We start from the raw sequence: 14,072 nt of genomic DNA on the forward strand, positions 1-14,072 counted from the left end.
ACATGGCTTTGAGTACCATGCTTCTATTCTTGTCACACGTGATATTTTTGAGCCAGGCGGTCACTCCTCATCTCTCTAAATATTTCCCTCTCCTATCCCTTTCTTTTTCTGGCTAGCCTTCCCCCAGAAGAAACATTTCTTCCTGTGTGACTTTAGTTTCTGTTTTCTCTCTCTCTTTCTCTCTCTGTGTCTTACAATTTTCTTCCCTCCACATTCTCTGTCTCTCCATCTATTTAATTAACTTGTTTCCCTGAAAGAGTAATTTATACCTTTTCTATAAGCAGATGGATAACAAATTAGAGGAAAAAACTTAATTAATGTTTGGAGAAACATGACAAATGCCTGATTTATAAATTCAATTCATCATTCTTTCAAATTAATAGACCATAACAACAGTAGTTTTCTATTTGTTCATCTATCATCAGTTCTGGGGAAAATTTTAGGTGAAATTTTATAATGTTCAAGAATAAATCTATTAAATTTAATTGGCAAGGGCAATTATGAAAATTAGTTCATATGAAAAGCGCCACCACCCTATTATGTGTTTACATCGTATGCATAAAAACAAAATGTGACTTCGCCAAAAAGGAGTCTAAAGGAGCAAGAAACATCTGGTTATTACACAGGTTTTTCTAACGAACCCCCAGGTTTACCAAGCTTTGGAAGCGAAACAAAGGCGGATGATGCAATTATTACCCAATCCATCCATTGTAAATTGGTCATTTGCTTTTCTTGCCCTGCAAACTTCTTGGTAGCAATGTTGCCATGTTCCCAGATCTCAGCAATTTCTTACAGTGTTATTATAGCTAGTAGGCTAATAAATGATATACAACCTAAGCTGCAATAAACCCGAATTGTCCTTTAGTAGAAATATTTGTCTTTCCTCCTCTGTGAATTCAGTTTCCTCTTATTTTTCACTCCAGGCCTCTTTTTCTCTCTTCTCTATAAATAAACCTGCTTCCTGTTTGGAGAATCCCTGCTCCGCTCTCTTTGCATCCCTCTGCTTCAACCTCTATCTCTTTCTTTCTCTGTCCAACTGCCTGTTTTGGCACCAGAACCCCCCCCCCCCCCCCCCCCCCCCCCCCCAATGGTCCTTTCACACTGGTTTGATGTTAACAGGATGCTCTGTTTTCTACCTCCATATAGTCCCAAAGCAGGGTAAATGTGCAAATCTGTCTTTCTTCATGGCTATCTTAAGTCTTAACTCTTCCCCTGGCTCAGCCCCAACGGACCAATCCAAGAATTTGACAAATCTCAAAAACAGCTCACTAGTGGAGTTTGCCTAGTTGGCACGCACTTGTAATCACTTGTTTCTGAAAAATAATCACTTTGATTTCTTTTTGGATTATTATCATCCCTGCGGTTGCCTTGAAAACTATCCTACTGACCTCTGTTTCTCTAATTTTTCTCTCACACTGTTGTCACATTCATTCATTTGAACACCGGTCTGTTTTTGTATCAAATGTTTCTCAGCTTTCGATTTTGTTTAAAGAAAGCATTTGGGAAAATATGCTTATTCACTCTCTTGCTGAGAGTTGGATAAGATCGTCACCAGTGTTGTATATTTGGTTGAATATAAGGCTCAATGCCAGTAGCTAGTGGTTAGCTTAGCTTACCTTAGCATAAAGATAGTGGGAACAGCCATTCCATACAACTTTTCAGTATTCCAAATGGAAACATAATACTTTTTTCTATTTTTTAAAAAAGAATTTTCAAACACTAACATTTTATACCATCTAATTAAACAAAATAAATTAAAAGATAAAAGCAAATGACAAGAAAATTATGCATTTCTCAGGGCAATTTGATAATGTGAGCAATGCTAGAGAATAATACCATTAGCTTTAATATAAAACAAGTCTGATTTCAAAATTTAGGTAACATGAAATGCAAGACGCAATCCTGTGATATGTGATCACAAAAAAATTAAATGCAGTCAACAAACACCAATGCACACACTCTGAATAGATTAGATTGGCTTTGGCCTTGTTGTTGTGTACAGCCCATCAGCTGCAGCTTAGAAGAGAGACAAGGCCACGCTGAGGTTTGGATTAATGTTGCTGGGAGACTCTAGGTGACAGAGCTAAGCTGCTGTGTGCATGCATGGCTGTGCTTAACACAAGACTGAGATGAGAGCTGTCTTGTAAAAAGCCCTTCATTTGATTCTGGACTAGCTAGGCTGGATTCAGAGGTTAGAGCTTAAACCTGTCGGTGAATTAAATGGGCTTAGGTCTTTGTCAGCGCCAGTGACATAACTCTTTTTTTGGGAGAAGTGTTCGACTTGTGCTGCTGTTTATTTATGTCCTAACATGTATTCCCTCTTCTTTGTCTCCCTCTTTTTTCACACAGGTCTGTACAGACTCCTCAACTCAGCACTTGTCTCTTTCATCCATAAGTGAAGACAGCTTTTCAAGGTAGGTAAGCTAACAAAAAAACAGAGATGTTAATAAACAAGTCTAAAGCCACGCTTACAGCTCTGGCTATACAGGTGGTGCTTTGAGCTAAATGCTAACATCAGCATGCTAACATGCTTGCTAGTTAGCACTATGGCAATATCATTAGTTTTGCAGGTATTTGGTCATGAGCGAAAGTAACAAAATAAACATTTTGACCTGATGACGGCGCAGGAGGAAAAGTGAGAGGATCAAGTGATTGCAGTTCATCTTGAGGAGAAGAGGCATTGTCTGTACCAAATTTAATGGCAATTCATCCAAAGGTTATTGATACATTTCTCTCAAAACCACAGATGTCAAACATGGGAACCATGAATAGGGGTATCTGTTAATTAAGTCCAACATTGCCATCTATAGAGCCATGCTGCTATAAATTCCAGATTGAACCATTAAACTGCAAAGAGCCTTGCAGGTATCCTCTTGAGCTAGAGAGAAAGTTTCATCTGACACCTAAATAACTAAAAGAAAAGCAAAAACATGGACTGCTGCCAGATGGTATACTGCACACTGCTTCTACTCCATGACATTTCACACTCACTATTCCCATGACTCATGAGGCCCGGGAGCCAGATCTGAGCGGCTGCACTCAGCCAGATGATTAGCATGGCTGTCCATGGGTATATAATAGAGGGGGAATTATGCTCCGCAACATGTGGGAAGCTAGAAGGGGCCATTGTTTGGGTTGATGTCATGCGAGATATTTTTGACCGCCAAAAAAAAAGCAGTCATTAGCTTGAAACTCTAATCTCATGTTTTGAGCTTTTGCTGCTTAAACATGTTTGACTTTCATGACAGGGAATTAAATGATAGAACGAGTGTACTGAATAATGATTTGGTTGTAAATGTTGTTTCAGAGTCTTCTATTTGTGTGTGTCTATATTTAGCTCATGTTCTGAGAGTTCTGGATTGAGCTTTGTGGATGCATTTGAGTGTACGCGGTTGAGTTTGTGGGTGTTTGTGCATGTGTTTGGGTTGATTTTAGCAGAGCATATGTGTAAGTGTGTATGGGCGTGCAGGGCGTGGGCCAGGAGGTGGAAAGTTGTCATCACAATTCACTCAGCCAATGATGGACGAGTGAAAATGCAAGATGGCTGGGGAGGGAGGGACTTAGTGCAGAAGAGACAGGACGTTTTATAGGGGAACACAGCAGAGAGCTCGAAAATTTCACAGCTGTTGCTCACTTTATCTGTGGTTGAGACAATTAGCAGGTGTACATGTACAAAATGTGTATCCTCTAGGCATTTCTTTGCTGTAGCGTTTCATGCCTTAGATCACCCTTCTATCATCTGTTTTATGAATTTTGTTGATGCCGTTGTGTTGTACTTTTATTTATACTGTATATTTGTGGTCCACGGTCTATTGATACTCTCAACTAATTGCTGTTGCTGCTGCCTGAGACATACTGTAAAACATAATTTTAGTGCTGTAGGAGAATTTTCCCAGGAAAGTCCAAGAAAGCAGTGTGTGTTTTAGGGCTGCAACTAGCCATTATTTCATTATGTAATTATTGTATAATTTGGTCTGTAAAATGTCAAATAATTAAATAATGGTCATCACAATTTCCCAATTTCTTGATGTCGTCAGAATGCTTTTTTTGTCTGACTACCAATCCAAAAATTTTATGTATGGCAAGAAAAAGCAGCATATTGTCACATTTGAGAAGCTGGAAACAACAAAATGTTTTGACATTGTTGCTTGACAGATAACTTAAGCAATGATTAATCAGCAAAATACAGGAGTTAATTCATAATTTTCAATTGCTTCACAATTCAAGTTCACGGTCATTTATTGTCACTGATCACATGCAGAGGATACAAATGAACGAAAAGCCGTTTCTCACGGTCCAAGGTGCTAAAAACAAAGTCACAATAACTCAATTTACAAGGCAAGACACCAGACAACACAACACAGTAGCTGACACTTGACGAGATAGATCTGTTACTGTAAGGCGACGTAAGCATGGTGTGATTGGATGTATATCTATACTTAAATATTAGTCGCATAAAATGTTAGTTCCCATACTGGGAGTCACACACGGGCTGTCTGGGTAGAAACCAGGAATCCTAACCACTAGAACATATGGAATGATAAATGAAGATGATTAATTAATAAACTGAATCATTTTGGATCACTTTAGTCTTATTTCTGCTACACAGCCGTCTTATGACTTTTCTCTTGTTTTTGCTTATTACCTCTTTACACCCCTAAAATGTGTTAAAATTGAACAATTTCAAGAAAAAATCCTACTTTACAGGAACTGCTCATATGTGACGAGGGATTGCAAGTTTAAGGTGTCATAAGGACAAGGTTTTTTTGCATTGTCTTACAAAATGGTTGACTTGAACTATGTTGATATTGGTTTGTAATGAAAGCATTGACCTTTGTAAATGGGCAGATGTCATTATTTATCTCTTTGAAATTCCGCTCTAGCTTTTATTATAACATAATCGTGCTACACTATGATACCAACCCCATCAGCACCAGCCTAAAATGACATCAACAGCCCAACCAGCAACCAGCTATCAGTGTATTGATGAATTTAAATGGCTCGGCCCCAATTTGTGTCAGTGCAGCTAGGAAGGACCCCGGGGCTCTGCCTGGAGGATCTGTTGACCTATTTCAGGATCCATAACGTGGTCCGCTCTCTGCATCCCAGCATCCCCTCCAGACCACCACCAGCCCCTCCCAACCCGGGTCTCAGATTACCATGGGAACAATGACATCACCATGGGGGGAGGGGTGGGGATGATTTGTGCCAGGAAGCATCTACTCCTCTGATGAGATACGTATCTGAAACTAAAGAGAAGGCAAAGCAAGCATGAAGGCAGTGAGAGGAGGGAATAAATCTGAGTTAGGACACAGCAGTCAGTTTGAGTCAGTTTGATTTAAATTCAACCTTTAATTCTCTTGAATTGGCTTGACTTTCCTCTAAAAAAACTCATATCCAATAATATTAATCAGTTCATCAGAACAGGCCAAGCAAAATTTAATTAGCAGGGTGCTGATAGCGCAAAAAATATTTTTTAATGTAGTGATTATAATGGTTTTAGTGTTCTACAAATATGTCATTATACATTATATACCTTCAATATATTATCCTTTTGGGGAGGTGGGGTTGACTTTTGGCAATTAGAAAACGGTTGATGCAGTGCAGGACAATGTTTACTGTCATTTACTTTAAAAAAAACATTAGGTTTTTCTGTAGTTAAGTAAGTAAGTAATATAAATATGAATAAATTAGGATGACGGTGTTGGCAAACTGTCATTGTGATCACTACTATTTTGTCTGTGTTTTATTTTGAACTTTATAAATTGTTGATTGCTGTTTTACCCCACACCCACTTCCAGCCACTATGGCTTAGTTCAGCAAGTCTTGCAGTCAGTAGATTAATTCTGTGATCAAAGATGGGGGAGAAGATCCAGTACTAGATGCACTTATTTGGTGGGAATGTGTATACTGCACAGGGCATCCTCAATTTATGGATAGACAATTAATAAGATAAGTCTTATTTAAAATTTTTGACTTCTATAAGTCATGTTTTCTGATTTATATACTTGAAAAGACTATTGACTAAAAGGCAATGATTTACTAAATGCATAGATTTTAGATATATAGAGATAAATGTACAGATTTGTATGTATATTTATTTGATTTCAAGTCATGGAGGGTTTTTGAGGAATAATAAAGCCTTGTTAAAAACACTGCACCTCTTTTGCATGCTGTGATTCATCTGTCATGTTTCAGTCACATAATCTCAGTGCACCTATTCCGCTGTTATTACGGTACTTAATCTGCAAGGAGTGGAATCAGTCTGGCACCGCTTACACATGGGCGTGTGCTTGTGTGTGCGCGCGTGCTTTTCTCGTCATGCTGGTGTTTCCCATATACTCCGTTCATTCACACTTAACTGGCAATGCTCATTATGCTTCAATCCCCCACATGTGTTGCTGAGTCAACTAAACATAATCCGCCGTCTGCTGCTGTTGTTGAAGAAGTCGCTGGATTCAGGGTCGATTACAGGTCACAGCAACCTTGACTGTCCTACTCCTCCCCGGGGCTACTGTTTTGTGTGACAGTTACCTATCATCCACTGCACGGCTTGTAATATTGACGCTGTTCAAAAAAATGCAGTGCTTTGATGAAGGTTAGATTTTCTAATTCATACTCAAAACTACATGCTACTAAACAGGCCGTCTACAGTGTGTTACAACATCTGAGGTTTTGTGTACTTTCAGTCTCAAACCCTGATCTGTATGTAATATTTCATGGATACACAAATGGCAGAGTAACTAATTATCAAAATAGTTGCCAGTTAGTTTTGTGTTGATACTAAAATGCCTTCAATAGTGTAACTAATATTTGAAAGACGGTAAATATCACTGGCACACCAACTTTGGCTTTATTCAGTTAAAGATAAACAATAAAATAAAAAAGTCAATTTCTTATCATGTCATTGTCTTAACTGAGATAATATTAGACCTGCAGGGAATGTAAAGTAGTTAATAACCAAGCAAATACGTTTCTGGACATAATGATTAGATGTTGAAAAACAAACCAGTGACCTTCTTATTGTATCATGGTTTCTAAAACTGCTTATTTTCCTGGAAATATTTCCTGTATCTGATTAGTCTACAGTTGCCAAAATATTCTCAGTTTATCATTTTTAAGATTTTATTAAGAGAAAATTTGCAAAATACTTAAAATGCAAATTCAAAACCCAGGGCTGCTTACCAAATGGGTAGAGAAGACAGACATTTATTGACAATAAATATAAATATATATATAATAAAGTTCAAGTATAACATGAGAGAAAAAGAACTCAGGCACAGGAATGAATAATGGATTATTATTATTAATATGTGCATAAATAATGTTCAGAGATAAAATTATACTATTAATCATCCCATCCCATCATGATTGGTGTGTAGAAAATAATACCTAAAATTAGAGACCAAGCTGATCCTAGATGCGAACATGAAGGTTTTCAGACACACACACACACACATACACACTTAACAGAGTCACAAAACGCACACACACTTGTGCGCTCACACAAAGGATTAAGGCCAGGTTGGCCTACTGAGACTGGCTGCCAGAGATTCCTCCCTCCTAAATGGATGGTGACATTCCGATGTGAGCGGCGCTTCATGGGGGCATGATGAGTGACCCAGATTGGGGTGCGGTTGGTGGTGGTGGGGGAGAGGCGCAGACGGTGAGGGAAGTGAGGTCAGATTAGGGATAGGGTGGAGTGGAGTCGGTAGAGAAGAGCGATACTGGGCCTGGAAGGTAGAACAAAATGGAGCAGGGGGGCCATCAGAGTGCTTGACGACGGTGCTGAAAGACAAAAGAAAGAGGGAGAAAAGGCACACTCAAGTCAGATGAGCCTCAGGCCTGGTGCCACACCGTCTCCTCATCTCTGTGAGTGATCACGTTGGCATGTTCAATTTAAGACATCAATCCCAAGATGTAATGGAATTTGACAGTCCTTTTTTGACTCCTAGTGCTGTTGATTTAACCTTTTCAAAATAAGGACAGTGTGATGGTTCATGTGCTGAGCAGTTGCTAACTTCTAGCCTTTCTGAAAATATAATCGTCAAACATTATATGTTTTGGGGTTATGTATATGTGAAAACTACATTTCTATTAATAAAGTATCTCAGGGGTAAAGGCTAAAGTCACATGCTTTGGGTTGATGAGGTTTATTTTAGAGCTGAAGAGGAGGTTGGTTTTACCTATCTGAATTGCAGAGATCAGTTCTTCTGTAGGTAATTGCCACATCAGTCTTTAATTAGGTTTTCCTGCTCATAAAAGCAATATTTTAGCTAGCCACAAAGCAAATTGCAGACTGAGCTACAGAGTGTATTGAGGAGGTAATTGGTGTCACCTTTCCATCAGTGCAGAAAAGTCTTCATTGGTGGTGTTATGTTTGGAAGGATTCTCATTACACTCTGCATCCTTTTCTCTCTAATACAAGACTGCTAAATAGCTAAAAGGGAGGCAAAAGAGAGGGCAATGTCAGATCATGTTAACCGCAGGAGGATGACAGGGGTCTGGAGAGTAAGGCCTTGAGAGTGGGCAAATCCAGACATCAGGAGAAAAATAAGCCCTTTGTCATGACTTCAGTATCTGTTGTTTATTCACTGACTGACTGACTGCTGTTTGTAAGCCAAATTGTCCCTCTGAGACATAAAAATTTGACCCAATTCTAAATTAAAGTTACTAAATAAGAATAATAGATAAGCCGATTGCGCAGTGGTCTAAAAAGTTAGCTAAAAGTAACTAAGTAAGTTACTGTAACTGAGGTAATCGGTAAATGGCTAAATACATAGCTTGTTTCTTTAAACTGTTATATAAATTGTTCAAGTAGTCAGCTAATAATATTTGACAAAAAAGTGAAAACAGTTATGGAGCTTAAAGTAATGGATAAATGGTTGAAATTGTTTAAATAAATGAATAGCCTAAATAGTTGTGTTAGCTAAGTAGCCTAAATGGTTGAGTTAGCTATGCAGCCTAAATAAATAAATGGTTAATAGCTGGCTTAAAGTAATGGAAAGCCTAATTAATTGAGTTAGCTAAGTAGCATAATGGATAAATGGTTAAAATGGACAACCAGAAATAATGGATACATGATGAAATGGCTTAAGGTAATGTATGCAATTAGCTAATTTAATGTAAACAGTTAGCTAAACAGCTAAAAGTATTACCCGATAGGCCGGTGCTTACAAATAAGAAGTCATGCACAACAAGGTTTTCAACCTGGTTTATATCATTGACCTTGGTCAGGAATGGTGAATGCCTGAAATACTGTTGACTAGAAACTATATATAGAAAAGGAGGTCAGTACAACTCAAAAGACTGGTTTTAGCTTTAATCTACAAGGTTCAATTGGTAACGAGTCGCCACCAATCATACCAGTTTTTCTGAAGCCACCTTGTATTAGAAGGCCAGTGGTTCTTAGTATTGTACAGTCTGCTGGTAGGTGAGTCATTCTAATATATAAAAACATCAACACAGCAAGTAAGCCAACAAATATAAAAGAGGTATGTGCGGTAGATGTGGACCACTGTGGGGTGGTAATGCATTTGGGTTAAAGGTGTGTTGTGTTGTGTTTGCTTTCTCTGCAATTAAGTGCCTTTTTATGAAATGAGAACACAAAGGATTTATGTAAGCTGCCAAGGTTTATGACATCCTTTGAATGGACAATGTGAGAATGCCAAGTGTGGCATAACATTGCCGAAACAGCAGCTGAAAGCGGGTCAGTACAATTATAAACCACCATCAGCACAATCTGGCTGTCAGCACACCATTTTTCTTCCCTAGCAACAGCTGGGACTTGACTCGCCTCTGACAGCCTCAGTCAGACAGTTTGGCCCAGTATCTTTGAGTGTCAGTAGGTCTTTCTCCTCCTCTCCTTCTTTTTTCCCCTCTCGCTCTCTCTCTCTCCTCTGATCCTCACGTCTTCCCACTGCACCAGACATAAGCTCTGATCACTGTGAGCCTGTCGTCATGCAGAACTGCAGGGAAGGAGAGGAGACTTCGAAAGAAATGAGGAGGGAAGAGAAATGGAGTCAAAAGAGAATGGGAGACTCTATTTCCAAAAAGGCTCATACTATAATTTTAGGACTGAAGCTGCTGAGTTTAGGCTCATGTCCCTCAAAAAAGCAAACAATGATTCTCTCAGATTATTTGTTTCTTAGCATGGTGGAAAACCTCAAACAGTTTGACAATTTGGGAAATGTGTTTTCTTGCCCAGAGTTTCTGGCTATGAGAAGACTGATACCAAGGTGTGGCTAGTGGATATGTCATTTTTGCTTGTGGATGTATTTTTGTAATGAAAATATGTTGAAACCGATCAGTGTGAGCTAAAAAAGCTAAAAAAAAAAAAAGAAATAGAGAAATGCACAGGGTTTGGCAGGAGAGGAAGACAGAAAAGAACGAATAAGAAAGACAAAGATGGTTCAAATCAAATGGAAAAGAGGAGGGAAGTGGGAAAAATGATAAAAAGCTACACAAAACAGCTAATAGACCCGGTCAGAGTTTGGGCTTTGCAGTTACAAGAAGCTGGTGGTGATAGAAAAGCTGCATGGGGTAGAAAAGAAAGGACATGAGAAAAGGAGGGAGAGGGAAAGGAGTGTCCGTGATGATTTGTTTATGATGAAATTAGCTGCAGCTGTCTGACGATAATGACACTATCTAGCTAGCCTGCAAGGCAATAGAGGGCCCCCTGCTAATCTTGTTTAAAAAGCAATATTATGTGTTTCCTCTAAAGGGGAAAGGCTGCTTTTATGAGGGTACATGCTTGATTAGAATGTAGATACTTTAGTAGTGCATACTTGATTGGGACAAACCTTTTGTCATTATAACTGGTGGGCAAGAGCTTGTTGCACTGTGGTGAAGGGGGTGGGGGCTAATAGGTGCTGCTGTCTGTCACGTGATGCACTTATTTGTCCTGATTCGTGTGTTGTATGGAGCACTTTGTTGTCTGAATGGGGCAAGCCTGTCAAACCCATCTGCCGGACCCCCATAAGACCTGTTCTGGTTGCCATGGTAACAACCTCCTTATCTGTGGTTGAGAGGAAATATGAAGGGTGTGTTCACATAGGCTGTACGCTGCAGTGCACCTTAACTGTTTTATCTTTACAGCATCACATATTTTAGATTTCTGGGAATTATATTTTGGATGCTTTTTACTCATCTATTGATTGTTGTGTTTTGGATTGATGCTCGCATCTTGAGCTGTAAACACACCAGTTGGGCTATCCTTGAATTTGAAGCACGTCACAGTGAATGTGTATGTTTATGCATATGGTGATGGTGTCATGCCCCACCTGTTAAGCTCACAGGAAACAAACATTGAAGCCACTTTTTGGAAGCTTTTTGGAGTAACACACACTGTAAAAGTGAAAAGAAAGAGAAATACAATAGGGTACAGGTATTTTAGTCTCTCCCTCTTGTCTCAGCATGTGGATGCTGTGACAAAGACCAGTTGGCTGAGCAAGTAGAGGAATAATGTTGCACCTTACTCCCTCTGGTGGCTGATTTGTAAGCTTCACCATGCAGTCTGCATCGTTTATCAGAGTGAGCTGAGAGGAGGGCCTTCAGAGGCTGCTCATTTTTGCTGCACGTTTTGACTCCCCTCATTTGTATCATCTCTAGCTCTACTTATTCCCTCCTTCTGCGTGTGAAAAGCTCAATATCGTCTTTCTCTTCTCTTTCTCCACCGTGCCACTTGTTCCAACAGGTGACCTGTGCCCTCCCCGGTGTCCCAGCAGGCAGGCATGGCAGACGGTCGGCAGCCAGACGAGCACTGGTCCTCAAACGGTCAAGAGAATGGCGAGAATGGCTACTCCGCCTACAGCTCTGCCTACAGGGAGAATGGATACCACGGTGGAGCAGCTGCACATCCTGGAGTGACAGGTAGGAACATGGACACGTTGTGTGTGTGTGTGTGTGTGTGTGTGTGTGTGTGAGCATGTGCATCCAGCAGCACTGGGTCACTGACATTGGTTGGACTGCCTGCACATACTGCCAGATGGGTCCGCAGCTGTGGGTAAATGTGATTGGTTCCATGGTGCCAGGCAAGCTCAGTCAATCCCCAGGAGGCACTTGAAGAGTCTACTGTAAAAGTTCTACGGTTGAAGGACATTGCTGTGGTCCCCCAAGACACTTGGTGATGGGCCTCTTGTGGGTTAAACTGCTCAAGTAATTAAACCTATGAAGTGTATGCAGGACTTTTCCGGAATTGGATCAGAAAGCTCTATGCCTATGATAAGTGTAGAAGGTTTGTTGCAATAAAGTTTTTTTTATTTTGTAGTGGAACTAATGAATATGGTTGCCTTTGAGAAACATGCTTGCTTTAAAGATTTTACACTTCACACTAAGGAGAAAAAAAACCTCCAAGCTCTAAATTATGATTTTGCAGTTGGCTAAAAGTTACTAAATCTTACTAATACAATAAAGCATCATATCTATCACTAACTATCACTATAACTTGGAAACACGGGCTGGTGGATGTCAGATTTACAGCAAAATGCCAATATTCGGACTGATGTCTGCAAGGATTGAGAGAAATGGGAAAAGGACAAAGAGAAGTGCTAGTAGAGAGGAAGAGAAAGATACAGAAAGACAGAAAATGTAGAGAATGAGAGGAGAGAGAAGGGGAAAACAGGAAAAATTGGACGGAAATAAGGATTAAGCTGGTTATTAGGTGGGTTACTTTTTATGACATGAATATGTCCAGGCACACTTTGTACACCTGGGAGAACCCGTATGAATATAAACAATACGTTTCTTCAGTGTCTTTTGATTAGTTTTTCTGGTTGAATCTGAATATTAAGTTACAATAATGTGACTCTGTATGTTTTTTTTGATATTTTACACCATCTGAGGTTAGTTGGTGCTCTATCTGCAACCATCTGCACTGGACATTAAGCATCAAACAAACACACATGACGAGCATTGCTCCAAACTTGTATGTAGGCAGCCTCTACGGAGATAAGGTCAGCAGAGTTATTAGTTTTTCATTTCCTTCCTCCCACCCATGTCTTGTCTTCCCGGCGTTGTCTCTCTCTCTCTCTCTCTCCCTTCGCAGTGGATGACTCAGCCAATTTGCCTCCCTCCCCTCCCCCATCTCCATCCGCTGAGCAGATTGGGCCCGTGGCACAAGGTACTCCTACACACACTTCCAGCCACTCAGACCATTCAGGATGAGAGCGTGAATGGTGGTGAGAGTGGTAAGAATAGTTCTGCTCTAAAAGAAGACACCAAACACACGGCCTTGAGCATTTCGAGAGATCAAAACATGGCCCCCACTTGCATGAGAAGAAAAACTGCTCCTCTTTCTTCTGGTCCTCGGTGTTTAATATCAGGGTTCTCTGTTGCAGTTGCATGTCAGCGGATCATCACCTTTAAGGAGCCTACAGCATGGGCAACACTGTCCTGGCCTTCTCACACTTCATTTTAACATTATTAGTTTCTAACACATTCTAATCATGTGTTAAGGGGTCAACCCTGGACACTATGGTTACACAACACAAACATCCTTCCACCCTTTTAGGCTATAGTACATAACCTGCCACTGGAGCCCTTCATCCCACTAGTCTGCGTCCCCGTCAAAACACCTCCTCTGTTGTTCCTTCGCTCATTTTGTCTATTGATTTTCTCAAGGAGTAAATCACAGTTTGGCTTTCAGCTCTTTACTTATAGAGAACAGTGCAGTCTGTGTTCTAATGATGCTCTCCTTGCAAGTGGTATGCGATCATCAAAATGTAGAATCATATGGTCACACTACATGGTTTAGGGCTAAGGACAATTATTTATCAATAAACAGAACATAATCTAAGATTGTTTTTCAACTTTCTACAACTGTAGTAAGATGTTCTATTAGGTCTAAGTTAAATATGCAAACTCTTAATAAAGTATCTTTTACATCAGTGTTTATCTACTGTCAAGTCTACACATAGAAGTTGTGTTGATTGCATCCCATGCATCTCCATCAGAGCTGAAAGTTTCTTGTAACCCCAGTTTATTGTCCTCCATGTCTCATCCATGTGTCTCCCTTCCCTGATCAAAGAAGATAAAGTAGAGGTTGTCAGTCAACAGCAGGATGAGGATGAGGA

The 14,072-nt window shown here is 39.9% G+C and overlaps 1 protein-coding gene across 3 annotated transcripts in view; it reads left to right on the plus strand.

Annotated features, from left to right (window-relative positions):
* LOC119904686 (microtubule-associated protein 2-like) overlaps positions 1-14,072 on the plus strand; it is a 46,025-nt gene that overhangs the window by 16,103 nt on the left and 15,850 nt on the right. For all 3 annotated transcript variants that reach the window (XM_038721443.1, XM_038721442.1, XM_038721444.1), the window contains exons 3-5: positions 2,350-2,414; positions 11,696-11,871; positions 13,046-13,120. In XM_038721443.1, the coding sequence (XP_038577371.1) occupies positions 11,733-11,871; positions 13,046-13,120 (214 nt within the window). In that variant the 5' untranslated portion in view covers positions 2,350-2,414; positions 11,696-11,732. The remainder of the gene's footprint in view (positions 1-2,349; positions 2,415-11,695; positions 11,872-13,045; positions 13,121-14,072) is intronic.

The sequence above is a fragment of the Micropterus salmoides genome, unplaced genomic scaffold (assembly GCF_014851395.1).
Source record: "Micropterus salmoides isolate LMB-PRFRI ecotype aquatic unplaced genomic scaffold, ASM1485139v1 Ms_hic_scaffold_1, whole genome shotgun sequence".
Taxonomy (NCBI): domain Eukaryota; kingdom Metazoa; phylum Chordata; class Actinopteri; order Centrarchiformes; family Centrarchidae; genus Micropterus; species Micropterus salmoides.